This window comes from Lachnellula hyalina, assembly GCF_007821495.1.
Source record: "Lachnellula hyalina strain CBS 185.66 chromosome Unknown contig00043, whole genome shotgun sequence".
In the NCBI taxonomy this organism is placed as follows: Eukaryota; Fungi; Ascomycota; class Leotiomycetes; order Helotiales; family Lachnaceae; genus Lachnellula; species Lachnellula hyalina.
Window position 1 is genome coordinate 89,153 of NW_022157157.1, and position 21,849 is coordinate 111,001.

General features: G+C 47.3%; 7 protein-coding genes across 7 annotated transcripts; 4 read left to right on the plus strand and 3 right to left on the minus strand.

Moving 5' to 3' along the window:
* Window positions 1-246: 246 nt before the first annotated feature.
* Window positions 247-853, minus strand: rpb7 (DNA-directed RNA polymerase II subunit; the record flags this gene model as incomplete). The annotated part of the gene is made up of 3 exons (XM_031149300.1): window positions 247-420; window positions 474-572; window positions 605-853. The coding sequence occupies 3 exons, from the start codon at window positions 851-853 to the stop codon at window positions 247-249; spliced, it is 522 nt and encodes a 173-aa protein (XP_031006516.1).
* Window positions 854-1,827: 974 nt separating this feature from the next.
* LHYA1_G004339 (putative endoplasmic reticulum membrane protein) lies at window positions 1,828-2,563 on the plus strand (the record flags this gene model as incomplete). The annotated part of the gene is made up of 3 exons (XM_031149301.1): window positions 1,828-1,890; window positions 1,943-2,026; window positions 2,090-2,563. Coding segments are annotated over 3 exons (621 nt in total), but the record flags the coding sequence as incomplete, so codon positions are not given.
* A 2,793-nt stretch (window positions 2,564-5,356) lies between these two features.
* On the plus strand, window positions 5,357-8,311 carry LHYA1_G004340 (putative ankyrin repeat protein; the record flags this gene model as incomplete). Its single annotated transcript, XM_031149302.1, has 3 exons — window positions 5,357-5,466; window positions 5,518-6,618; window positions 6,667-8,311. The coding sequence occupies 3 exons, from the start codon at window positions 5,357-5,359 to the stop codon at window positions 8,309-8,311; spliced, it is 2,856 nt and encodes a 951-aa protein (XP_031006488.1).
* A 4,764-nt stretch (window positions 8,312-13,075) lies between these two features.
* On the plus strand, window positions 13,076-15,125 carry sdnE_1 (Cytochrome P450 monooxygenase; the record flags this gene model as incomplete). Its single annotated transcript, XM_031149303.1, has 9 exons — window positions 13,076-13,322; window positions 13,369-13,500; window positions 13,565-13,835; window positions 13,890-13,955; window positions 14,026-14,101; window positions 14,170-14,522; window positions 14,586-14,670; window positions 14,744-14,904; window positions 14,960-15,125. 9 exons carry the CDS (start codon window positions 13,076-13,078, stop codon window positions 15,123-15,125), a joined length of 1,557 nt encoding a protein of 518 aa, XP_031006487.1.
* Window positions 15,126-15,598: 473 nt separating this feature from the next.
* MAL31_1 (Maltose permease) lies at window positions 15,599-17,393 on the minus strand (the record flags this gene model as incomplete). Its single annotated transcript, XM_031149304.1, has 5 exons — window positions 15,599-15,735; window positions 15,788-16,225; window positions 16,273-16,838; window positions 16,908-16,948; window positions 17,004-17,393. 5 exons carry the CDS (start codon window positions 17,391-17,393, stop codon window positions 15,599-15,601), a joined length of 1,572 nt encoding a protein of 523 aa, XP_031006486.1.
* A 515-nt stretch (window positions 17,394-17,908) lies between these two features.
* On the minus strand, window positions 17,909-19,516 carry BODG (Gamma-butyrobetaine dioxygenase; the record flags this gene model as incomplete). Its single annotated transcript, XM_031149305.1, has 1 exon — window positions 17,909-19,516. One exon carries the CDS (start codon window positions 19,514-19,516, stop codon window positions 17,909-17,911), a length of 1,608 nt encoding a protein of 535 aa, XP_031006505.1.
* Window positions 19,517-19,923: 407 nt separating this feature from the next.
* On the plus strand, window positions 19,924-21,017 carry tpc1 (Mitochondrial thiamine pyrophosphate carrier; the record flags this gene model as incomplete). The annotated part of the gene is made up of 2 exons (XM_031149306.1): window positions 19,924-19,928; window positions 20,084-21,017. The coding sequence occupies 2 exons, from the start codon at window positions 19,924-19,926 to the stop codon at window positions 21,015-21,017; spliced, it is 939 nt and encodes a 312-aa protein (XP_031006492.1).
* Window positions 21,018-21,849: the final 832 nt, after the last annotated feature.

Below are 21,849 nucleotides of genomic sequence, written 5' to 3' on the forward strand. Positions count from 1 at the left end.
TTGGGGTTTATCCAGATCCAGTAGCGTGATCTCATAACTAATGTCGACGATGCTCAATTTAGTTGGCTTTCTTTCTCTCACCCGATCTCTCCCACTACACTTTCCCCTGGTTATGACTCAGTGCTGGTGGTCTAGTCAAGCTGTTCATGACCCGCCTTGTAGACATCTGGTAGTTCGTTAGCAGGTGATCTATTTTGGATCAAAGAGTTTGTCCGCGCCAGTCCTCGATGAGACTGGCCAAGTAGCTCACCCAAGATAGTCCTCCCTGATACTGGCGATGGCATACATGCCTCCGACTTCAGCTCTTGTACCAATCAGTTTTACTCGCACGTGCGTCCCAACCTCAATAACCGAGTCTTCGTTATTGGTGAACTGGGGAGGAGTAGCATTGGGATCAAACTTGATGTCGGTAGGTATCAACTAGCTCGAGTATCAGCGTGGGTTGGCTCTACAATCAAATCGCATATACTCACGTGAGAAGAGACGAAGAGAGGGAGAGGACCAGCATCGGCGAAAAAGCCAACGGCGTTCACAGACGTCACGATAGCATCAACCTGCGCGAAATGAGCCAACTAGAAAAGAAAGGATTCCTCAGCAGTCTCACGGTCTCGCCCTTGAAAGGTCTCCAAACCACAGCACGGTAGTGTACCGTGAACTCAGCCAAACCGCTCCCTGGTAGTATACGCCCTTCCGAAATATCGACCGTGTCCATTATAGTGATTATGAAGTAGCGACCTGTGCATGTTCCTTCCACATCCTTCAAGAGCTTCCCTGTAACCAACTCGTGCATATTCCGGCCAAAGTATGAGGGGTGCAATGTGACCTGGTGGGTCAAGCTGAGGACGAAGAACATGGTGGGCGATGGCGAGCGAGAAGATGCGCGGGTATAATGAGCTTTGATTTGGGATTATATTTGTTATGCGACTCGAAAGCCGAGACTTGCCCTTTGCGGCGAGCTTGAGGCAATCAAGAGCGAGTTCGTGTTTAGTCGCGAGTGAATTGCTATAGGTAGGTATTCGGGCGCTGCTCTTCTACCACAACACGCCCTTCGACACCCGTCGATGTGTTCCCCTAGATGGTGTCGACCCCCTTAAGTTCGTAGATATGATGCGCCTGACACCCGAGGGATTCTGCAGTCATCAGTCCCAAATGTAGCAATGCGCCGAGTTTAGCAAAAGTTGAACATACAGTGCAGCGGCTTCTGGCTCAAATGAATGACAGCGCAAAGACCGAACACTCTGGCAACTACTCTGGAGATAAGTACCGTCACAGAGTGCGCGCGGAGGAAGTCGATGCTGGTGTTGAGTCGAGTCTAGGGCAAGGACTGGGGGAAAGGGAGAGAGGTTGAAGGTCTGCGACGCGGCAGGAATTCAAAGTGTTTTTCAATATTGGTGATGACCCCAACGCATAGCAGGTGTAAGTTCTGTCACTAAGAACGGCCTTTACCCCACCCACCCATGACCGACCCGACGGAGGCAGCGGAGGAATGCAGACGCCATGGCCAACGACAGGTAGAGGCAGAACAGACAGGACAGGCATACTTGTATCATATGATGGAAATGCGAATACTACGTCTACGTCTGCGTCACTCTATCATTTGATGAGAAAACACGATACCATCACCTCATCTCACTTCACCTCACTGATTTTATTTTACTGGCAACCTCAAAGCTCAATTCCAACTTCAACATTGAACCTTCCTTCCCTCTCCTCTCCACTCCTCTCCACTCCTCGCTCACCGTCAGTGATGGTCCTGCGGCAAGTACGAAAACGCTGATCGATTTACTTACTGCCTCCCTCAGCTATCTGCAATATCCTCTATAAGAAAACAATCCGCTCTCAATCAACCTCCTCAGCATGTCTCTGAATCTAGAAAAGCAACTATGCTTCGTCGGTTACCCCAATCCCCTGAGAATGCTCTTTCAAGCTGAACCTGTCCAAGTATGGCGCCTACCACCACAATGCCGTCAACATCGGCATACATATGACCTTCGTTCCCATGATTCTCGCTGCCAGCTTACTACTTGTATATCCATCCCGAGTCTCCCGACCCCAATGCCAGAGATAAAGCGCTGACAGCTCATTCCAGGCCACAAATAGCCCCATCTTAATCCCCCTTCCATCTTGGTTAAGCATCCCAAATCTTCCTCTCAACGCTGGCACACTGGCTGCAATAGGCTACAGCGCCTTCTACATCCTACTTGAACCAGTCGCTGGATCTATCCTTCTACCAATGATTATCGGCTGGACAGCGTTTGCAAACTACCTTACGAGCACCTATACGGCGAGCGCGAATACGGTCGGTATTTCCGTCGAGATTTGTGCCTGGGTCGCCCAATTTATTGGACACGGGGTTTACGAGCACCGTGCCCCGGCGCTGCTAGACAACTTGGTGCAAGCACTTGTCCTGGCTCCTTTTTTCGTCTTCATGGAGGGCTTGTTCAAGTTTGGGTACAGACCTGAGTTGCAGAAGAGAGTGAACGAGGCGGTGGAAAAAGAGATCAAGAAATTTGAAGCAGGAAAGCCAAATGGGGCTGCTGCGAAGAATGGAAAGGCGAATTGAGGAACCAAGAATATGGAGAGAGAGGGACAAACCGCAAGACAGCACACAGAGGGAAATACAACAGTTTGACTGGCTGGGGGGACGGACCAAATTTTGGATCAAGGAGTCCTAGAGGGCAGAGGCAGTGGCAGGGGCTAGATACGAGCGGAGTTTCCCATCCGCCCATCAGAGGAGTCGGAGAAAGGTGCGAGGTGTCACAAGCTCCTTTTCATTTCACCTGTAGAAAATTGTCCCTATGAGCGTTACGAATGCCAATATTGATTTTATTTTCACATTTTCAAGGGGTTCAGCGTTACACAAGTTCGCTGTTGCAATATTTCATGGAATTTACACAGACACCAGCTCTTCATTTGGTTTTTGAATTTGTACAAAATTGTTATTTTCATTGTAAAGTAACTTCTCACAGTGCTACTGGCAAGGTGGAGCACTTCCGATTCGCCAGTAGCTTGTATCTTCGAATGCAACGCTCAAGAAAATGCTCAAAATACCGCTATTATGAAATTCTCTTGTTCTTGCGAACATCTTACCTTTCTCTTGGGTCCTGCCCTATTCTCCACCCTCAGATTCTCAATTCCCCCAGTACCGAATAGCATTTTCGAGCTGTTCGTCCACCGTATCAACTCTCAGCTCTCCATGCTGGTTTCGCTTGATGAACATTCTTTCCGGAGACACGGTCATCGGCGAGACTGGGGCAATGGATCCCGAGCTTCCCCTTCCCCAATCTTGCGAGCGGAATCGAGTGGACAGAGGCGATACCTCGGAGCTGTCTCCCGAGAGCCGTAGGGGTGCTGGCGTCAGTCTTCTCCCTAAGTCCCCATCTGGGTTCGGGGTCTGGATGTGCGGAGGGCTGGGGTGGCGACGGTTTGGTCGGAGAGGACGCACTGGCAACGGACTGTCTGGTGCTGGGTCGGCGGGCGGGTATCGGCCGTGGCTGGTCTGTGGTGCGGAGTTCCAGCGGTCCCAGTCGATTTGAGGCTCTTCGTAGACCGGCTCTGCTCGACGTAGTGGCTCTGCTCGACGTGGCTCTACTCGACGTGGGTATGGGAGCTCGGGGTTTCCTGTCCCTGTCATGGTGATGTACTCTCGGACGAGATTGGGTTCCAGGGTGCTGGATTCCTTATTGCAAGTCCACTTGTATCGCTGCGCAGCTGCCGTTGCGGCAGCCCGGGCATCTAGTGTGCTCTGGCTGTGCCGGAGGTGTTGTTTACCCGGTGTTCTCTTGAGAGTGTGCTCCCGTACCAGTGCGGCTGGAAGAGGCTTTCTATTGGAGGTGATGCTGCGATGCGCCTGGCCTCTCCCACTCTCCCACTCACGCAGCCCGTTAGCACAGCAGAGTCCACCGTTAGATAGTCGGTTTCTAGCTGAAGTGTGACGGCCTTCTCTACTGCATTTCGAGCAGCGGAATGTTTCTTTGCCGTGGGGGCGCCTGCGCTCTTCCTCTGTAGGTTTCTTGGCCTCGTGCGTGCGCGAGTGCACATGTCGTGGCCGCTCCGTCTTCATCTTGTCCACTGGCTCGCGTCGATGTCTGACGGCCTGGGAGCAGGCGGTGCAGAGACCGTCGATGGATGAGCGGCCTTTGCTTGGGCGGCAGGATCGTGATCGTGTAGTGGTAGGTACACAGAAGAGGGTTCTAAGGAAGCTGGGCTTGCTTTTTGTTCCCCGTGATTTGTAGGAGTTCTGGCAGCGGGTGAGTGCATTTTCGGTGTGCAAACACTGCAAGTATATGGTGGCGGATTCGTGACACATCTTGCCAGAGTCTAAGAGTCTGAGAGTCTAAGAGTTTGCAAAAGTTTATTGATATGTATATGAGTTATGCGGAAATGAGTTGACAATGGGCATTGTATTCATGTCTATATATCTGCTGGAAGTCACTTGTTATTTCTCCTCGTTGTTCCTTATTGTTATTTTCATGAAAGAAGTTATGCTACTATATAAAGAAGTGGCGAGATGGGCGGTTTGTTGTTCTGCCTTTACTTTGTTTCCCTTCGGCATGATTATTGTCGCTTCACAAAACAACATGCTTCAACAAAGAGAGGAACTTTCATATTCCTTCGTGTGATTTGTTTTGCAAAGTGGGCCGGCCACAAGTATTAGCAGCGCTCTGTTAGCAGAGCCGTACCTGTTGAATCCCATAACGTCCATCCCTGCGTGGCGAAAAAACAGGTGCCGGAAAAAAATGATAGGTACTTTGACTTGAAGCATCTTAGAATCTATGCATACCTTATTATTTCTTATATATTTCTATAAATTATCTTCCTTATCCACTCCTGGACACCTTAAAGCCCCTCATATTAATGTTGTCGCTCTCGCGCCTGATTTGTAAAGAGTTATAACGAAATGGAGTTGCTTTATTACAGCTACACCACCAATTCTTTAATCTCTCTAATGTATATGAAGGGGTCGTATCCGCGCCCTGGGACTTTGCTGCAGCACAGGAAATCGTCTTCAGCCTTATGGCGACTGTGGCGTGCAAATTCATGTAAGATCGCCACGCGGATCAGTAGGCCAAATTGTACAATGCACTGTCTTGACTGGAACGAGCGAATGCCAAACTCCTCAGCTCAGCTTTATGAGGTCCATCATATGACCTATCTCAGCCTCCTATGTAAGCCCAACGTGCCAGCGCATCAAGTCTGAGTCTGCCTAGCGAGTGGAATTCAGCCTCGCGAGACCGAGTGCAGACAAACCTGTCTGTGAAGCCGAAAGGCAATGTTGTTCCAGTTTCTGCTTTTCTCGTTACACTCTGCTTGTCTTTTTTTAGTATGCTAACAACAGAGCTGTGCGTGAATCACGATGAGCTTCGGGTTTAGCGTGGGCGACTTCATCAAGACAGTTGAGCTTGCCAATAAGGTCCGTAAAGGCTTCGTCGGTGCACCGAGCCAATTCAACGCTATTTCTGACGAGTACGTTGCCCTGACCACATTTTGAGCATGCTGACTTTGTTGTTGGAACAGGGTCAGAAGCCTCTCGATCGTCCTCCTCGATGTCGAAGTCTTCCTCTACAATCGCGAACTTCGCAACGAACAAGAGGCAGATTTAAGGCGGATTGTAGATGGTTGCGGGAATGTTCTTAACCAGTTGGAACACACACTAGATAATTATGGCGAACTTAGGTCTGGCCACAGGAGTGCTAGTAAAACGGTGAAAAGGATGTGGAAAAGACTCAAATGGGAGCCGGAAGACATCAAGCAGCTTCGTGACCGGATCGGCACGAACATTGGTTTACTCAACGCGTTCTTCACAAGCGGTCTTATTCGGGACAACGTGGTTACGTTAGTACGAAGTCAAGAAGATCAAGGCCGCCAGACTATCCTCGACTGGATTACCTCGATCGATCATGCTGCACAACAGAGCAATTTCTTAAGTCGACGACAACCAGGGACTGGCCAATGGCTACTTGTTTCAGCAGAGTTCACTGCGTGGGTAGGGACCAGCAAGCGGACTTTATTCTGTCCAGGCATTCCCGGAGCGGGAAAGACAGTGCTCACGTCAATTGTGATAGAGGAGCTATTTACGCGGTTTGAAAACGTTGGCAATATTGGCATTGCCTACCTATATTGCAACTACCAACGACAGCATCAACAAAAGTTTGAGGATCTAATTGCCAGTTTGTTAAAGCAACTTGTTCAAGAGCAGCCTTCCTTACCGGATAGTGTGAAAACGCTCTACAACCGGCATAAAGACAAACGGACGCGGCCTTCACTTGACGAAATCTTAGGAGTCCTCCAAAGTGTGGCGTCAGTATACTCCAGAGTCTTTATTATCGTTGATGCAATTGATGAATGCCAAATCTCCGATGGTCATCAACAAAGATTACTGTCAGGCCTCTTTGAACTCCAAGCAAAGTGCAATGCAAATATTTTTGCCACTTCACGGCATATATCATGCATTGAACGGGAGTTTGAAGGGTGCTTAAAGCTAGCGATCCGTGCTAGCGAAGAGGATGTACGAAAATACCTAGATGCCCATATGGTCCAACTTCCACGATTTGTGGCTCGGAGTCTTGAGCTCCAAGAGAAAATCAAGACGGATATTGTTAATGCTATAGATGGGATGTATGTTGTTTATTTCAAGTACTTATTAAATCGCGCTAATTCTGCTAGGTTTCTACTTGCACAGCTCCATCTCGATTCCTTAACCGGAAAGAGGTCGCTAAAAGCAGTCCAAACTGCTTTAAAGAATTTGGTCAAAGGATCTGCGGCATATGACCATGCATATAAGGATGCTATGGAACGGATCAATGGCCAAATCAAAGACCAAGAAGAGCTTGCTAAACAAGTTTTATCGTGGATTACCTGTGCGAAGAGACCACTCGCTGCAATAGAGCTTCAGCATGCGCTTGGTGTTGAAGTTGGCGAGTCCCAGCTTGACGAAGCTAATATCCCAGAAATCGAAGATATGGTTTCTGTATGTGCTGGGTTGGTTACAATCGATGAAGGAAGTGGGATTATTCGATTAGTCCATTATACAGCACAGGAATACTTCGATCGAACACAAAGGCAATGGTTTCCGGATGTGCAAGCTAATATCATAACAACTTGCGTTACTTATCTCTCATTTGACGATTTCGAGAGAGGAATTTGTCAGAGCGACAATGAGTTCGAACAACGCCTTCAATCGAATAAGTTCTACGACTACGCAGCACATAACTGGGGTCATCACGCTCGAGAGGCTTCGACTTCGTGTGACAATGTTATGGACTTTCTTCGGAAACAAGCTCACGTCGAGGCATCAAGTCAAGTACTAATGGCATCTAAGCGATATTCTGATGAAACGAAATATAGTCAAAAAGGTCCAAAACAAATGACTGGGCTTCATCTTGCAGCATTCTTCGGAGTTGGCAACGTGGTACTAGGCCTGCTTAATGGCAATCATCCTGATTTGAAAGATAGTCATAGTCGGACGCCGCTGTTGTGGGCAGCTGAACGCGGACACGAGAATGTAGTCAAGCTGCTGCTCGATCAAGGCGTCGGGCTTGACTTAATGGATAGCGAGTGTGGCCGGACGCCGCTGTCGTGGGCTGCTAAGAACGTGCACCACGTAGTTGTCCAACTCTTGCTTGAGGCAGGAGCCGACCCTAACGCGCGAGGGGAAGGATACGGCGAGTCGGCACTACATTTGGCTGCTGGTATCGGGAATAAAGCAATGGTCTATCAACTACTCAAGGCTGGAGCCGACGTGAATACCAGGGTAGGTAATTTGCGATCAAACGAGAGTGCTCTTCACAGGGCAGCTGCTAGAGGACATGACGAGGTAGTAGGGTTGCTACTCAAATTTAAAGCAGATGTTAGAGCTAAGGACTATTTTGGTTGGACAGCATTGCATCGGGCGGCCAACGCAGGGTACGAAAAGGTGGTAAAACTATTGCTCGAAGCGGATGTGGCAGTAGTTGTAGACAAGAATGAATGTGAAGCAACGGCACTACACCTAGCGGCTCTAGGAGGGAATAAAGCTATCGTGGAGCAATTGATTGAGGGGAATGCTGACGTTGAAGCTCGATGCCAGGATGGTTGGACACCGTTGCACTGGGCGGCTGAAGATACGCAAAAGTCAACATTCCAGTTTCTTTTTAAGACGAAGACTGATATCGAGGCGAAGAAGTCTGTTATCCTCAAAGCACCAAGCCAGATATCAAAATCTATGAGCTATGATCTGGACAAATTAATGGCTAGCATGAGAGCAGATGTTAGGGGCGAGAACCCTTCTTTGTTTGCTACCCGATACGCCACTTGGGAACCTTTCTGTTAGTGTTATACATAGTGCACTAGTCTAGCCTAGGATTACGTACGCCTGATACAAAATTGGGATGGAGACGCCGTATATGCTTGATGGTCGCTTTGGTGTACTTCAAGAAGAGAATAGTGTTTCCGCCATGTCCGAAAGCCGTGGACTGTCGAATGGCAGGACGCTCTCGGAAGAAAGGAAAGTCGATGGCAAGCACGATAGTGAGGTGCGCGAGCAATGACAGTGGAACCGTGGTTTAAGGCAATGGATTTTCGGCATGACTATGTTCTCGTGCATTATCTCTCGAGTTAGTTGAATAGTATCATCTATAGTATCCTTTCAAATTTCAGATTATATTGGAGAAGCATTTATTCAGTCAATACTTGCAAAGCTCAAAATCAAATCAATTTCACAGCGAGAATAACACAAATTTATTTTGAACATCATACTATATAACTTATTACATTTTTATGGCAAACATTAACACACTTACCTGCCTACCCGCTAAAGAATCGCTTGATCCTCAAATCTCTACTCCATTTGTAACAAGGATTTCTTGCCTCAAACTACTCGGAATCTTTGGTTTGTGCTTGAGCTCCCGTTCGGAAACCGATGTTAGAGTGGTTGAATCCTGCAATTGGACCATTGGTGCGAATACCCCGCTCTCTGCTTGGTCCATCAACTCGATCCAAGTGGGGTATACTTCAGTGTCAGAGAAGTCAAATGTTCCTTCCACTGATGAATCTTCATCTACCGCGGGGACCCCTGGACCAAAGTATCTTACCCAGTCGATTGGGTTGCCGCCGTCATCCATTCCGTTGTCATCTACGCCAGGTCGTGGTGTAGACGGACGTTGCATTTCTAGATCTAGCTCTTGCTCTAGCTCTGATAAATCTTCAGATGAAAGGGGCCAGTCACTGGATGCTGGAGCTTCATTCGCAAGGGGCCAGTCCAAGAGACAAAGCCATTCTGCGACTATGTCTCTCATAGCACTCTGCACTGGACTGGGTCTGAGTCCTATAAACAGAGAATCAGGGCCAAACCTCTGCTCCCACTTCTTAGGGGCATGTATGGTCTTGGACGTGAAGCCTATTGTTAAAGGAGCTCTGATAAATACCGGGATCTCAAAGTCTTGAATGTTGCTCGGTATACTGAAGTATTTCCGAATTCCGGCAGTCATAATTTTTCCATCCGGTGAGGATGGCGAGATTCTGATCTCCTCGGGTGTGGTTGGGGCACTTGAAGTGGTGGTTGGGGCAGAAGCCACTTCAAGTGCCAGGAGTTCTGCGTCGGTCTGTGGGGGCAGCGGTGGTAGCTCATCTAATTTCAGATGGGCTTTGCGGACCTTCTTGTGACTTACCTTTGGATTAGATGGACCGCTTGAAGAAGATTCAGCAACCGTGTGAAGTGTCAACGTCGATGCCGATCGCACAATGGTGGGTCTCTGCGTACGCCCCTCCAGCTTCTTTCGTAGAGATTTAGGCGGAGGACTTACCAAAGTATCAATCGTAACTAAAGGTTGCGACTCTTGAACCGGTGGTGGGTTTGCGGGAGGGAGTCGAAGTGGAGCGTGTGGACCGTGATAAAAGTCCGCCAGATTGGACTGGATTCGAGGATGGGCTTTGGATTTCGCAAGCGAAGTTGCGATCTCTGCGCACTGGTTACACTGTCGAGCTGTCAAAGGACCGTTTGCAACTGCATGAACCTTGTGCATATCCTCCCAGAACTTGTGGGCCTTTTCAAGGTCGTACTTTGCCTCTTGCGCTGCTACTCGTTGTTTCTCAGACGCCTGAAGGACCTGTGCTTTGGTCTGCGAAGATTGCTTTCGAGAATCACGCTGGACTGTTTTCAAAGCTTTGACAGCCGTGGGGGTTTCGTTCAGTGCCAGCATAGTGACTGTTTCTTTCAGTCCTCTGGCTGGAGGGGCGTGTTTTTGTGGTTTCGGCTCTGATTCTGACTCTGACTCTGGTTCTTCAGTCACCGCATGCTCCCGAGCATCTAACAAGTTATAAGTCTTGCGACAATCATCACATGAATTATCGCTAGTCTCGTGTACGACTTTTGGATTCGCAAAGGTGTTTTTGACTTTTCCCCAGAACGCTTGTTGCTTGGGTTGTTCGTCCTCGACGACAGTGGTGTGTCCACACACGTGGTATGTTTGAACGGATTGGTAGACCATGTTGAGAGCTTGGTATGTCCGACTGAATGCCGACTAGATATCTAACTGAAATGATCTGGAATACTTGGACTGGACAGTAAAGTTTTGAACTTTATGCTCTAATTTTGCCTTTCCAGAAGAGCTGTTTTTACCAACAAATAATAGCATTGTTCTGGACAACTGCAATAATCCTTTGAGACTGAATAAAGATCCCCAGGGCTAGACGTCTATTACTTTGTTGCGTTGCAGACAGTAAGCTTTTGGTGCATAAAGGGCGCTTTGATGGACTTTGTAGCTTCTGCTCTGCTGTTCTGGACAGCAGTGGCATTGTTTTGAGCTGCTAGCATTCTTTTCACATGAATAATCTTGGATTTCGGAAGACTTCGAGAGAATCAGAGAGGATTTGGCAACTCAGCTTCTTCTTTAAGGTTCTTGTAGCAAAGCTACTAAACGCAGCTTGGAGTAAGACTCTCTCTGTCCTTGCTATTGACGCGATTACATCTACTGGGGTAGAGCTGATAATCATAGGATCTCGACAGATGGCTGCCACTTTTAACGATGTGATTGACATTGAACAAGGTGAGGGTTGCGCATCTTGCTGTTCATATTTCCAGAATGTACTGTGAAGGCGCGGCGTCCAGGAGAGCAGCAGAAGAAACATCCTAGCGAACCCCTTTCGTGCTGAACACAAAAAGCGGCACTTATTATCATTAACTTTTAGCGTTGTAAATCAGTGCCGCTTTTCTTGTCCACCAGGAGCCCTTTCGCATCATGATTAGTTAGAAAGTTTCAAGTGAGAAAAAGGTCATGGCGTCTCTATAGGCTATATATTGGGGCTCTTTCATAAGCTGTAGTGAAAGTACCATGTTCGCTGGGATTTCATAGGCTTAAGTAGACAAGCTCGAAACGCAAAGACTCAGAGTCCTCGAATAGTAACTCATAGAGTTAGAATAGAAAATGAAAACACTCGGAAGCACGACTACTGCTTTTGTGGAATCATAAATCAGAGAATATTTCGGTCGAGTAGGGAGGGGTAGTGGGGGGCATGCAGTTTTGGGGCGGTACGAGCTAACGGGTAAACTGCACGATTGAGATCCGTACTCCCACAAGGAGTTCCTCATTGGACGTGCTGACTCTGCCGAGGTATTTGGTGTTGATTGAAATCTGTAGTTATGATAGACATCTAGTTGTATCTGAAATCCAGATTTTCTTTTGGGACCCTTCTGGATGCGAATGCGAATGCGAGCTATACCCCACCCCACCCCCTTTTCATTACTTTCTTAAGCGAGCCCGGCCCGGGCCGCCCCCTCCCACTAGTGAGAGAATCCTTCTCTCCTGCAAAGCTCACTGCAAAGGAAATTCATGAGCATGGTTTCAATTTAGAGGGCACCCCAAGATTCAATGCCAAGTAGCACATGGGTTTGGCAAATTAGAGATTGTCCTGCCCCCGAGCTAGGTGTTTAGTCAACAACCATTAACCGGTACAGCACGACATTGAAGAAGATATTGATTTGCGTATAGCCTAAAGCCCCGAAAACCTCCCTAAATGTACGATAACGTGTTAAGCTAAGGGTTTATACACAGAGTACGACCATCAGAAAGCATTCCACACTCGAGTGCATGGCCAAAAGGCCTTGTGGCTGTGACCTTCCCTCCATTTGGGATGGACCACCAAATGATTGGGTTGGGTCATACCCGTACAGTTTACCCCTAAGCGCGTGAGATTTTATAGCCAGGAGATGGTGATACATGATATGTCGGCGTGAGCAGAGAAAGTGTGGGGCTCCTGAGAGCATGACAAAAAGCCGGTGCATCATACATGTGCAGAAAGCATTATATCAGTCAATACCGAAGAGTCAAAAGTGCAACCCCACCTTGTTTATTTGCAGTGCCTATGAGAGCAAATAACCGATGCTTTCTTCAAGGTATCATGCTGTCTACCACTGGCTATACGTCTTCGTCTTATCTGGGGTCATAAAGGATATGGACATGCTACTGGATGGGGCTGTATCCTGTATTTTTCTGTGCGTTGTACTTGTGGGTCTGCTGTTTAATAAATACGACAAATTGAGGGGCCGTTAATCGCGCTCATTGCTCATGCAGGGCTCCACATGCATGTTGGCTGCAGCTTCGAATTCGTTGTGTAACAGCCAAGTCTCAGAGTCGAAAAAGTCATACGAAATGAATTATCAGGGACTGAAGGTAGGTTATTCCTATGATTACTGCCTTTCCCATAAGGCTATCACCAAATACAAACCCTTAAACTCTTTATTATGTTTTCTCAGGCTAGACACAAAAGGAGACACTTGTTTTATCGACCTTTATTGTCCCCGCATCACTCGGCAGATTATACTTCTTTTGGAGACAAATGCGACACACTGCAAGATTGATAGGCTTTTAATATCGGTAGAGTTACACTGCCTTTATGATGTTACTTTCGCCGGCTTGGCCTTTACGTTATGTTCAATTCAAAGCTTATACGGCCCGCCAGAATAGATATACCAGCCAAGTAGATTAGCACTTCTTAAAACCTCATAAGTAACCCAAAAAGCCACGAAGAGCTTCTAATACCCACAGTCTAATTCTACGGTTGGTCTGCTCTATTTGATCATTAAGGAATCTCCACCGCAATGTCTTTCCCTACCCTGGGTGTTCAACACCTAAAAGCATGGACGCTGCTTATCACTCCAGCATCTTTTATTTTGGTCTTGGGTGTTTACTTTATGAGTATCACCGTTTATCGACTCTGGTTTTCACCTATTGCCAAGTTTCCTGGACCTAAAATAGCAGCTATCAGCGGATGGTACGAAGCTTATTACGATATCGTGAAAAGAGGAAAGTATTTATACGAGATTGAGAAGATGCACAACATCTATGGTCAGTATACAGACAGACATGATCAGATGTATGCTAAACTCAACAGGCCCTGTTGTTAGAATCAATCCATGGGAACTATCCATCAAGGACCCAGAGTTTTATACGGAGCTTTTCGTTGCGGCAAACACAAGACGAACCGAGAAATGGGCCAGTTCACTTGCCGGACTTGGTTTTGACGGTAAGCAACCTTCTAAATCCTTGAGATGTCTTGAACAGTTGTATATAAGACTCTTTTCTCATAGACACTCATATTGCAACCGTCTCACACGAGCTGCACCGAAAGCGAAGAAAGCCACTAGCTCCATTCTTCACACGCCGCAGTCTCGAAAGCGTTGAGGTGCAAATCGCCGAAAAAGCAGCAATTCTAGACAAACGCCTGCAGAGGTTCAGCGGTTTGGACACCGCGGTTCACCTCGAGCATGCATTCTCTGCTTTTGCTGGAGATATCATCTGCCAAATCTGTTGTGATCATCCTTCTGAACTGCTGAATGACCCGACGTTTGCAACTTACTGGTACCTTACTATTCCATCTACTTGATCAGCACACTATATTAATATACTTACTAGGCATAATTTCTTCAACACGATAACAGAAACAGGTCTTGTATTTCTCAACTTCCCATTACTTAGAGGGTAAGAGCATCATTTCAGGCAATCCGTGAAATATGTTTTAGGTAATTGTACACTAATTACCTTTTGTTAGGTTTATCGTGAAATTGCCGGAGCAGGTACTGTCTAAATTGTCTCCCGCAATCGCTCATCTGCAGATGCTAGAGGTGGTGAGTAGCCTAATTGATCAATTTTATTCCTCCTGAGAGGTGTTGCTAATTCCCGTATCGGACTTCAGATAGCTAGATCTGGCATTGATGATGCCAACAAGGCCAAAGTCGAAGCGTCTTTAAGTAAAACCGAATCCACGCCTACCCTTTTCCAAATCATGGTCTCAAGTGACATGCCGCCAGCTGAAAAGTCAATGGATCGACTTACTCAAGAAGCTATGCTCCTTTTTGGTGCTGGGTCTTTTACAGTCGCGAGCACAATGGGCACGATTTCATACCACTTGCTCGACAACCAATCCGCAAGAATAAAACTACAAGAAGAAATTGGAAACACTATGTCTGCATATCCCCATCGAATTCCTCATCGAGTAGAGCTAGAAAAATTACCTTACTTGACGGCAGTGGTAAAAGAGGGTCTTCGGTGAGAAGCCATTCCTGGTGGTTTCAATCGACTTCAAATTACTTACCTGATACGCCACGACAGCATAGGAACGGTGATCAGCCGTCGCCAAACCCGAATGTTCCCTGACGAAGATGTGGAGTGTCAAGGATGGACTATCCCACGAAACGTGAGTCGGCTGATACCAGCCTCTGAATAAACACTTACGTAGTTCCGGACTGACCGTCGTCAAATTTCTCTAGACTCCGATGGGCATGTCCGCCTACTTCATGCACATGGACCCCGATATCTTTCCAGAGCCACAGAAGTTCATTCCTGAGCGATGGCTAGGCGAGTATAACCCATTGATGGATAGGAACTTTGTGCCATTTGCAAAAGGGTCTCGTGGTTGCTTGGGGGAGAAGTAAGTCTTTCCTCTCCGCTTCGAAGAGTTTTGCTGACTCGTTGTGGCTGTGTAGTTTGGCATATTCAGAGCTATATATCCTGACATCAGTATTGTTTCGTCCAGGAGGGCCGAGGATGTCTCTCTTTGAGACGGATGTAAGTGACGTGGAGAAAGTGCATCATTTTACTGCCTCATTGCCCAAGATGGATAGCAAGGGATTAAGGATTAAGGTTCAATGATTAGCTAAATCCCGGAAAAGGAAGCTGAACTTGATGAGAGGTTTGAAATGGGGGAGACAACATTGCTTTTGTTGCACTTTGAAAGACGTTATGATCAATCGAAACGGCAACCAAGTAGGTTGAGTGAGTTAGGGAATTAATCTACTATCACATTCTGACCTAGTCATTTGAAGCCTACTAAGTTCAAAGTACGTAATTGTATCTTATAAAATTCAAATGTGCCATGCACTCTGCTCGTAGTGTCTCTTACAGAAGACACTTCCAATCTGTGAGGGGGGCTTAGCGCCACCCTAGTGTACTTCCTTTCAGGCCCACGAGCACCCATCTTAGACAATCCATACTCTTTTACACCCGGTCACATTCGTCTCGTTAATATTGTGATTTCACAGGCTGCACTAATCTCACAATGGCTTGGAACGCTTTAGTATGGACAGGTCTGAAGCGGCGTCATGACACACGCTAATTAAATTTCCTCAAACAACTTTATAATGCTTAAATTCCCTCGTCTTGACGCCCCTTTCAAACATCAGATCCAGCTCTTCGTAAGTTCGACCCTTTGTTTCAGGGACCCGGAACCAAGCCCACACGCACGAGATCGCGGAGAGTCCGCCTGTATCGTATATTAGCATCTCTGACTTCTAAAGGAATGGGTAGGTAGTTACCAAAGAAGAATCCAAGTTTTCCTCTCATGTTTGCTTGGTCCGGGTTGATCATATACGGAATAGCAACGGTCATGACAATCCCAAACAGTGCTTGTACAGCCGTGGCGACCGCAATCGTCCGGGACCTCACCTTGGTGGCTGAGACCTCGCAGATGATAGAAAAGCACACGGGCCCAATAGTCAGGTCGTATATACCATTCCAGATCACCATAATAGAAGATTGGGCCCAGATGACTGCAGGACGATTCTCGTAATTAGGCGCGCAGTCTAGGATTCCGATGATAAACATCATGACTGATAAGATGGCGAGACCGATGTTGTACATTCGTCGGCGTCCCATGTAGGAAAGGAGAACCCAAGATAGACAGGTCCCGACGAATCCTACTGCTAGATAGCCGACGCTCATGTCGAAGGCTTTTGAGCCGGGAAGACCGGCAACTAGAGATCATAAGCATGAGTTTCCAATCAAGCGGAGATGGACCCACGTTGGAAGAAGTACGTTGCGTAACCGACTAGATAGATCCCACTAAATACCTGAATAGTGTATACTCCAATTGAGATCTCAGTTCTTCGGAGGTTGGTCTTCTTAAAGCAATCCATGTACGTAGTTCCAGTCTCCATTTCAAGTTCAAGCCTGTCAGTCTCAATCATTATCGCCAAAGTAGGCTTATTATCGACTTTAGATGAAGATAGACGGTTCAATGCTTTCTCTGCTTCTTCCAATCTGCCCTTCCGTATAAGCCACCAGGGCGACTCTGGGGCAAAGGGAACAACTGCCAAAATGATAAGGGGCCATAGCCATTGGATAGCGAACGGCGCAGAGTAAGCCCAGTGCGTGTCTAGGGTTTGAGTTCCGGCAATAACACCATTTGCGAGCAACTGGCCCATGACAAAGCAAAGGTTAATATATGCTGTGAGATGGCCTCGGAGAGCAATGGGGCACACTTCTGAGGCGTAGGTCGGAGCTATGGTTGCGTATGTGCCGAGGACAAGACCTCCAATGAGCTCCCCTGCTAGCAATACTTTCAAGGAGCGGGCAAAGAACTGGATGCTATAGGACGCGGATTCGCAGATTAGCTTGTATTCTCGCAGGACGCCTTAGCTGCGTAGTTTTGCTTACAAGATACACCCAGCAGTAGCAGCAACACAAGCCGCAAATGTCTTTGTAGGTTAGTTGACGTCTCTCTTTACAACTCCTCCCATGTCAAACACATACCCATTTTCTCCCATACCACTCCATCGGGTACCCCGCCGCCAGCGCTCCAACAACCTGCCCGATTGGATTACCCATACCCAAACCCGTCTGCCACGGCGCACTAATAATATAACTCCCCTCAAATAAATACCCAAAGTCCTTCTGGAAGGCAGGAGTAGCATACAAACTACCCAATAACTGAGGATCAAAAGCCGTCATGATTATCCCAAGGGAGAAGAATATCGACCAGCCGACGGCAGGGGGGTAGAGTTTTAGGCCTTCAAAAAAGCCCATGCGGTGCTCTGTTTCCATAGCATAGAGGGCTTCGGGCCCGACTTCAAGGACGGTGCCATTTTTGGCGGTGATTTGGATGTCGACATCACCGTGCTCTTCTGCTTTTTCCATGTCCATGTTGATGAGAAAATGGATGAGAAAATGAATGGGATGAAATTTAAAATTCAGACGAGGAAGCTCATGATATCTTTATCAGACGCCCCGGGGCAATGGACGCCGGGAGGAGTGGTGGAGATATGATCGGAGCTTTGCCTTGAAAGGGGTCCATGTTTATCGACCAACCTCCCCCCCACCTTTGGATCTGGATGCAACGTTAACAAGCGGGGTGGATCGATTGGGGGATACCGGCTGTTATCATCTTGAGATTCGACAAGGTTTATCGTGGTTTACTGGGGTTGCTGATATCAAAGATAACTAAGTATTTTAGACCGTGGTGTTGGGACGAATAAGGTTTTGAGCTGCGGACTTTTTACTACGGAGATGGAGCCTCAAATAACTACAATTCTTAGCGTGGCTTCACCATCACATTGTTGACCGAAAGATAAGTACCATAGGTAAACGCTTTATACTTTGAACTTGTCATCCTACCCGACTACTTTTCCCACAAGTGTGTTAGTCTGCAGATTCCTGTTTTACTTCTTCTTCCCCTCTAGTTCAAAGACGAGCTGCGCATCGTCGTCTTTATCCAAATCAAATTCCTTGCTCAAGGCCCTGAAACGGCTATTTACGACGTCAGAGTCGACATATGCACCTTTCAACCATCTCTCGCCTCCGAGAGCGTCGAATTGTGTTCTTCCATGTAGAATCCGTCGATTGTTGAAAATTACGCACTCTCCCTCCTGAAGCTTATACTCAAGAAGATGGTCTTTATTCTCAACTCGGTGTGTAAAAGCCTTAAATGCTTCCAGAAATTCAGCCACCTCAGCCACGTTGGGGGTCATCGGAAGAAGATAGTTCGCCTGGAACGGGGGCGAGTAATTCATGTTTGTGAACACGGTATCTCCAGTTTGCGAAGTCTCTACTTCAATGACTGGATGTGTGTGATAGTAATGTTCTCCCGCGTTCTGATATTGATACGCAACTGGGGTTCTTCTTAAAATGTCACGTTGCTTGACGCTTAAGCTTTTGGCGGCCATAAACGCATCTGCAAAGAGTGACGCACCTCCCTCCGCAGTATTTTTCAGGCAGTGTAGCAGCTGAAAACCAGGTGGATTTGCCATGTACAATAGATCCATATGGAGTCCAAGAAACTGGGCAGTATAAGCCACGTTCTTAGCCTCCGGCACCGACTTGACATCCCATGTCCGCCCATAGAATGAGTCGCGAATGGATCCAATCCGAAGAGCAATGTCTTCTACCGACTTCTCTGACTCAGGAACTCCTCGGATGATCAAGAGGCCTTGCCTTAACAGTAAATATGATGCTCGCAAAAGACACTTGTCAGATGTCATGTAGTCTTGGAAGTTGACGAACTGGAGTTCCTTCTTGATTCTAGTAACATCCCATACTGCGTTGGGTACTTCCCGAGTACGGTTTCGATTCATTGATTTCTTGCTTCTATGGCGAATATCCAACGAGCCCGAGGGAAAGAAAGAGACATGGTCATCCCCAAAACCAGGTATATCATTTTCCCATTTGATATGAATATCTCCCGTTGGAGAAGTTTCGATAGACCTGACTTGGATATTCGGTGGGATCTCTGGTGTATGGAAGTTCTTTTGCGTTGAATATGGATCAACACACTTGGGGCACATGCAGGCATCGCGAAGTAATATTGGATGGAATTGTGCTTTCCCGATGTGCACTGTGGCATTATAGCTCAGAAAAGCAGCAGGCACTTTGAAGGGTAGAGGCGTTTCCTTTCGCTCAAGTAGACCATTGGGAGGAGATATGCGAGACTTTGCTGTTCGATTACCCTTGGCCAACGACGGAGATCCCCGGAGCAGAGCCTTTCCGCGTAATGTTAATTTATCACGAAGAAGGCGCCAAGGACCGGAATTTGGCTCAAGTGAACCCTTAAGAGGAGTCGTTTTCGTTCTTCGTTGTCTATATGTCAAGTGCTGCATTGGTTTAGATAGAGATAGACTATCATCTTCGAAACCATCTAAGGGTGAGCCGAAGATTTGAGCAAATCCCCGAGACTGGTAGCTCAAGATGCAGCATCCTGCTTCGATGCTCCTGCAACCCCCCTTTCTCTTCGCCACTCCTCCTATGCTAGACCTCAGCATAGGTAAAGCCATCTCGACGACAGGTCACGTGCGAAACACAGTTTGATGTGGTTTCGTAACAGGAAGGAGCAATGAAGAGGTCTTGGCCGATAGTAGGTCGTCACCGCTTGGAGTCGAAAGGAGTATACTTCATGATAACGTATACGGTAGTGACATTTATATGAAGTTTCACGGAAAAGGGGAAGAAGAAAAGGCATCAACTCTTCAAAGGAGAGGAGTTCATACCAAATAGCCGAGGCTTCCCCGATACCTAAGCCGAATTCCCGCTTTCCCCGAAACGATCATGGTGGCATCTCAAGCTGCAGCATGTGCGTGTGCATCTGCGTCGAAAACAAAAGTTGAAGATATAATCCCCTTCAAAGCGCGACTCGAGTCGGGAATCGGCAGATGCATGTCTGGCAGCGGTGAGCACCTCAAGGATGAGGTACGCTGCTTAAACCCCAATGATTATTACTGCTAATCGAGTTCCAGGGTTCCAAAACCCAGGTCGTTATCGCTGGAGCTACAGCTGGATTGATCGCAAGGCAAGTTCTGGTTTCTATCCTTCTCGAGATATATCAATGCTAACTCCCGACTCAGATTTGTCGTTGCCCCTCTTGATGTCGTGAAAATCCGTCTTCAATTGCAAACGCACTCCCTATCTGATCCTCTGTCGCATCGGGATCTGCAAGGTTCCCCAATCTACAAAGGCACCATTCCCACGCTCAAGCATATACTACGAGAGGAAGGACTTACGGGACTATGGAAGGGAAACATCCCCGCGGAACTGATGTACGTCTCGTACAGCGCTATCCAGTTCACAGCATATCGATCTGTCACCATAGGACTGCAAACGGCTTTTGGAGAAAACCGAATACCTGCGCCGGTAGAAAGCTTCATCGCTGGTGCCAGTGCAGGAGCCTTGGCAACGGCTACTACATACCCACTCGATCTTCTGCGGACTCGTTTTGCAGCGCAGGGCGCAGAAAAGGTATATCCTTCCCTCTTGGCTTCAATTCGCGAAATTGCCCGGAATGAAGGCCCTCGAGGATTCTTCCAGGGTCTAAGTGCGGGTGTAGGGCAAATCATTCCATACATGGGCTTTTTCTTTGCCACATATGAAACATTGAGATTGCCTATGGGAACATTACATATGCCTTGGGGATCTAGTGACGCTACGGCCGGAGTCATGGCGTCGGTCATCTCGAAGACAGGAGTGTTTCCTCTTGATCTAATCAGGAAGCGACTGCAAGTTCAAGGACCCACGAGATCGAAATATGTGCACAAGAACATACCCGTTTATAAAGGGGTATTTAACTCTATGCGGGAAATTTTCAAGAACGAGGGGATCAGAGGGCTTTACAGAGGGCTGACAGTCAGGTACGAATCCGATGGAATGTCTGCTATGCAAACACTAACAATTCTAAGTCTTCTGAAATCCGCTCCCGCAAGTGCTATCACAATGTGGACCTATGAGAGAGTTTTGAATATCTTGCTGGACATGGAAGCTACAGCTAAGGCTGCTGCAGGCTGAATAGGATACATTATGTCTAGTTCAGCTGACTACATGGCCGCCGTCACATACTTAAAGGAAAACATCAGATCCGGGGGTCAGATGGATTTAGCGACAGCCAGCCAGTATTCAGAGATAGAAGAACAGTAAATATGCAAAGAGACAAACGTGCGATTCATCAGGAAGAGTCAATTTGTCCTCCACCGTGACTTATTTGGCACATAAGACGTCAAATTATTCCACCTGGTTGCCAGGCATCGGTGGGTTTTACGAAATTGCCCCGGTCTCCGGTGTCGAACATTTTATCTGGATCGTCCCGAAGGATTCATAACCTTTTCAGTCTTGGAATATCTTATTTACAAGTAGGATATCTTTGAACTATCATACTAATGACTTTGAAATGGAATAAAATGAAATGAAGAAAGGCTCTTCCGGAAATATGTGCTCCGTATACCTGTATCCGTTCGTCCCTTTGATAGCCTCAGCCTTGCGCAGCCTTGCTATGATCGCACGAATCACAGGGCCGGAATTTGCGCACTGCCACAGGTAGTCCTTGTAAATATTCAAGCCACGCGGCCAAATGGAACAGACCTCAAAACGAGCAGCGGCAGTACGAAGTACAGCATTCAGACCCGTTTATGGACTTCTACATACAGTATACATATACATACCCATGCGCTCCCTTGGTCAGTTGACACCTTCCTTTCCTGCCCAAGTTCCCATTTCTACTCCTATTCCAATATCTATTCCCTTTTTCATTATAACCCTTTTTCATCATATTGTTCCTTCATAATCGCATTTCATCGCATTTCTCATCTCCCGCCGCTTGTTTGCGCAGTGATTTGCATGTGAT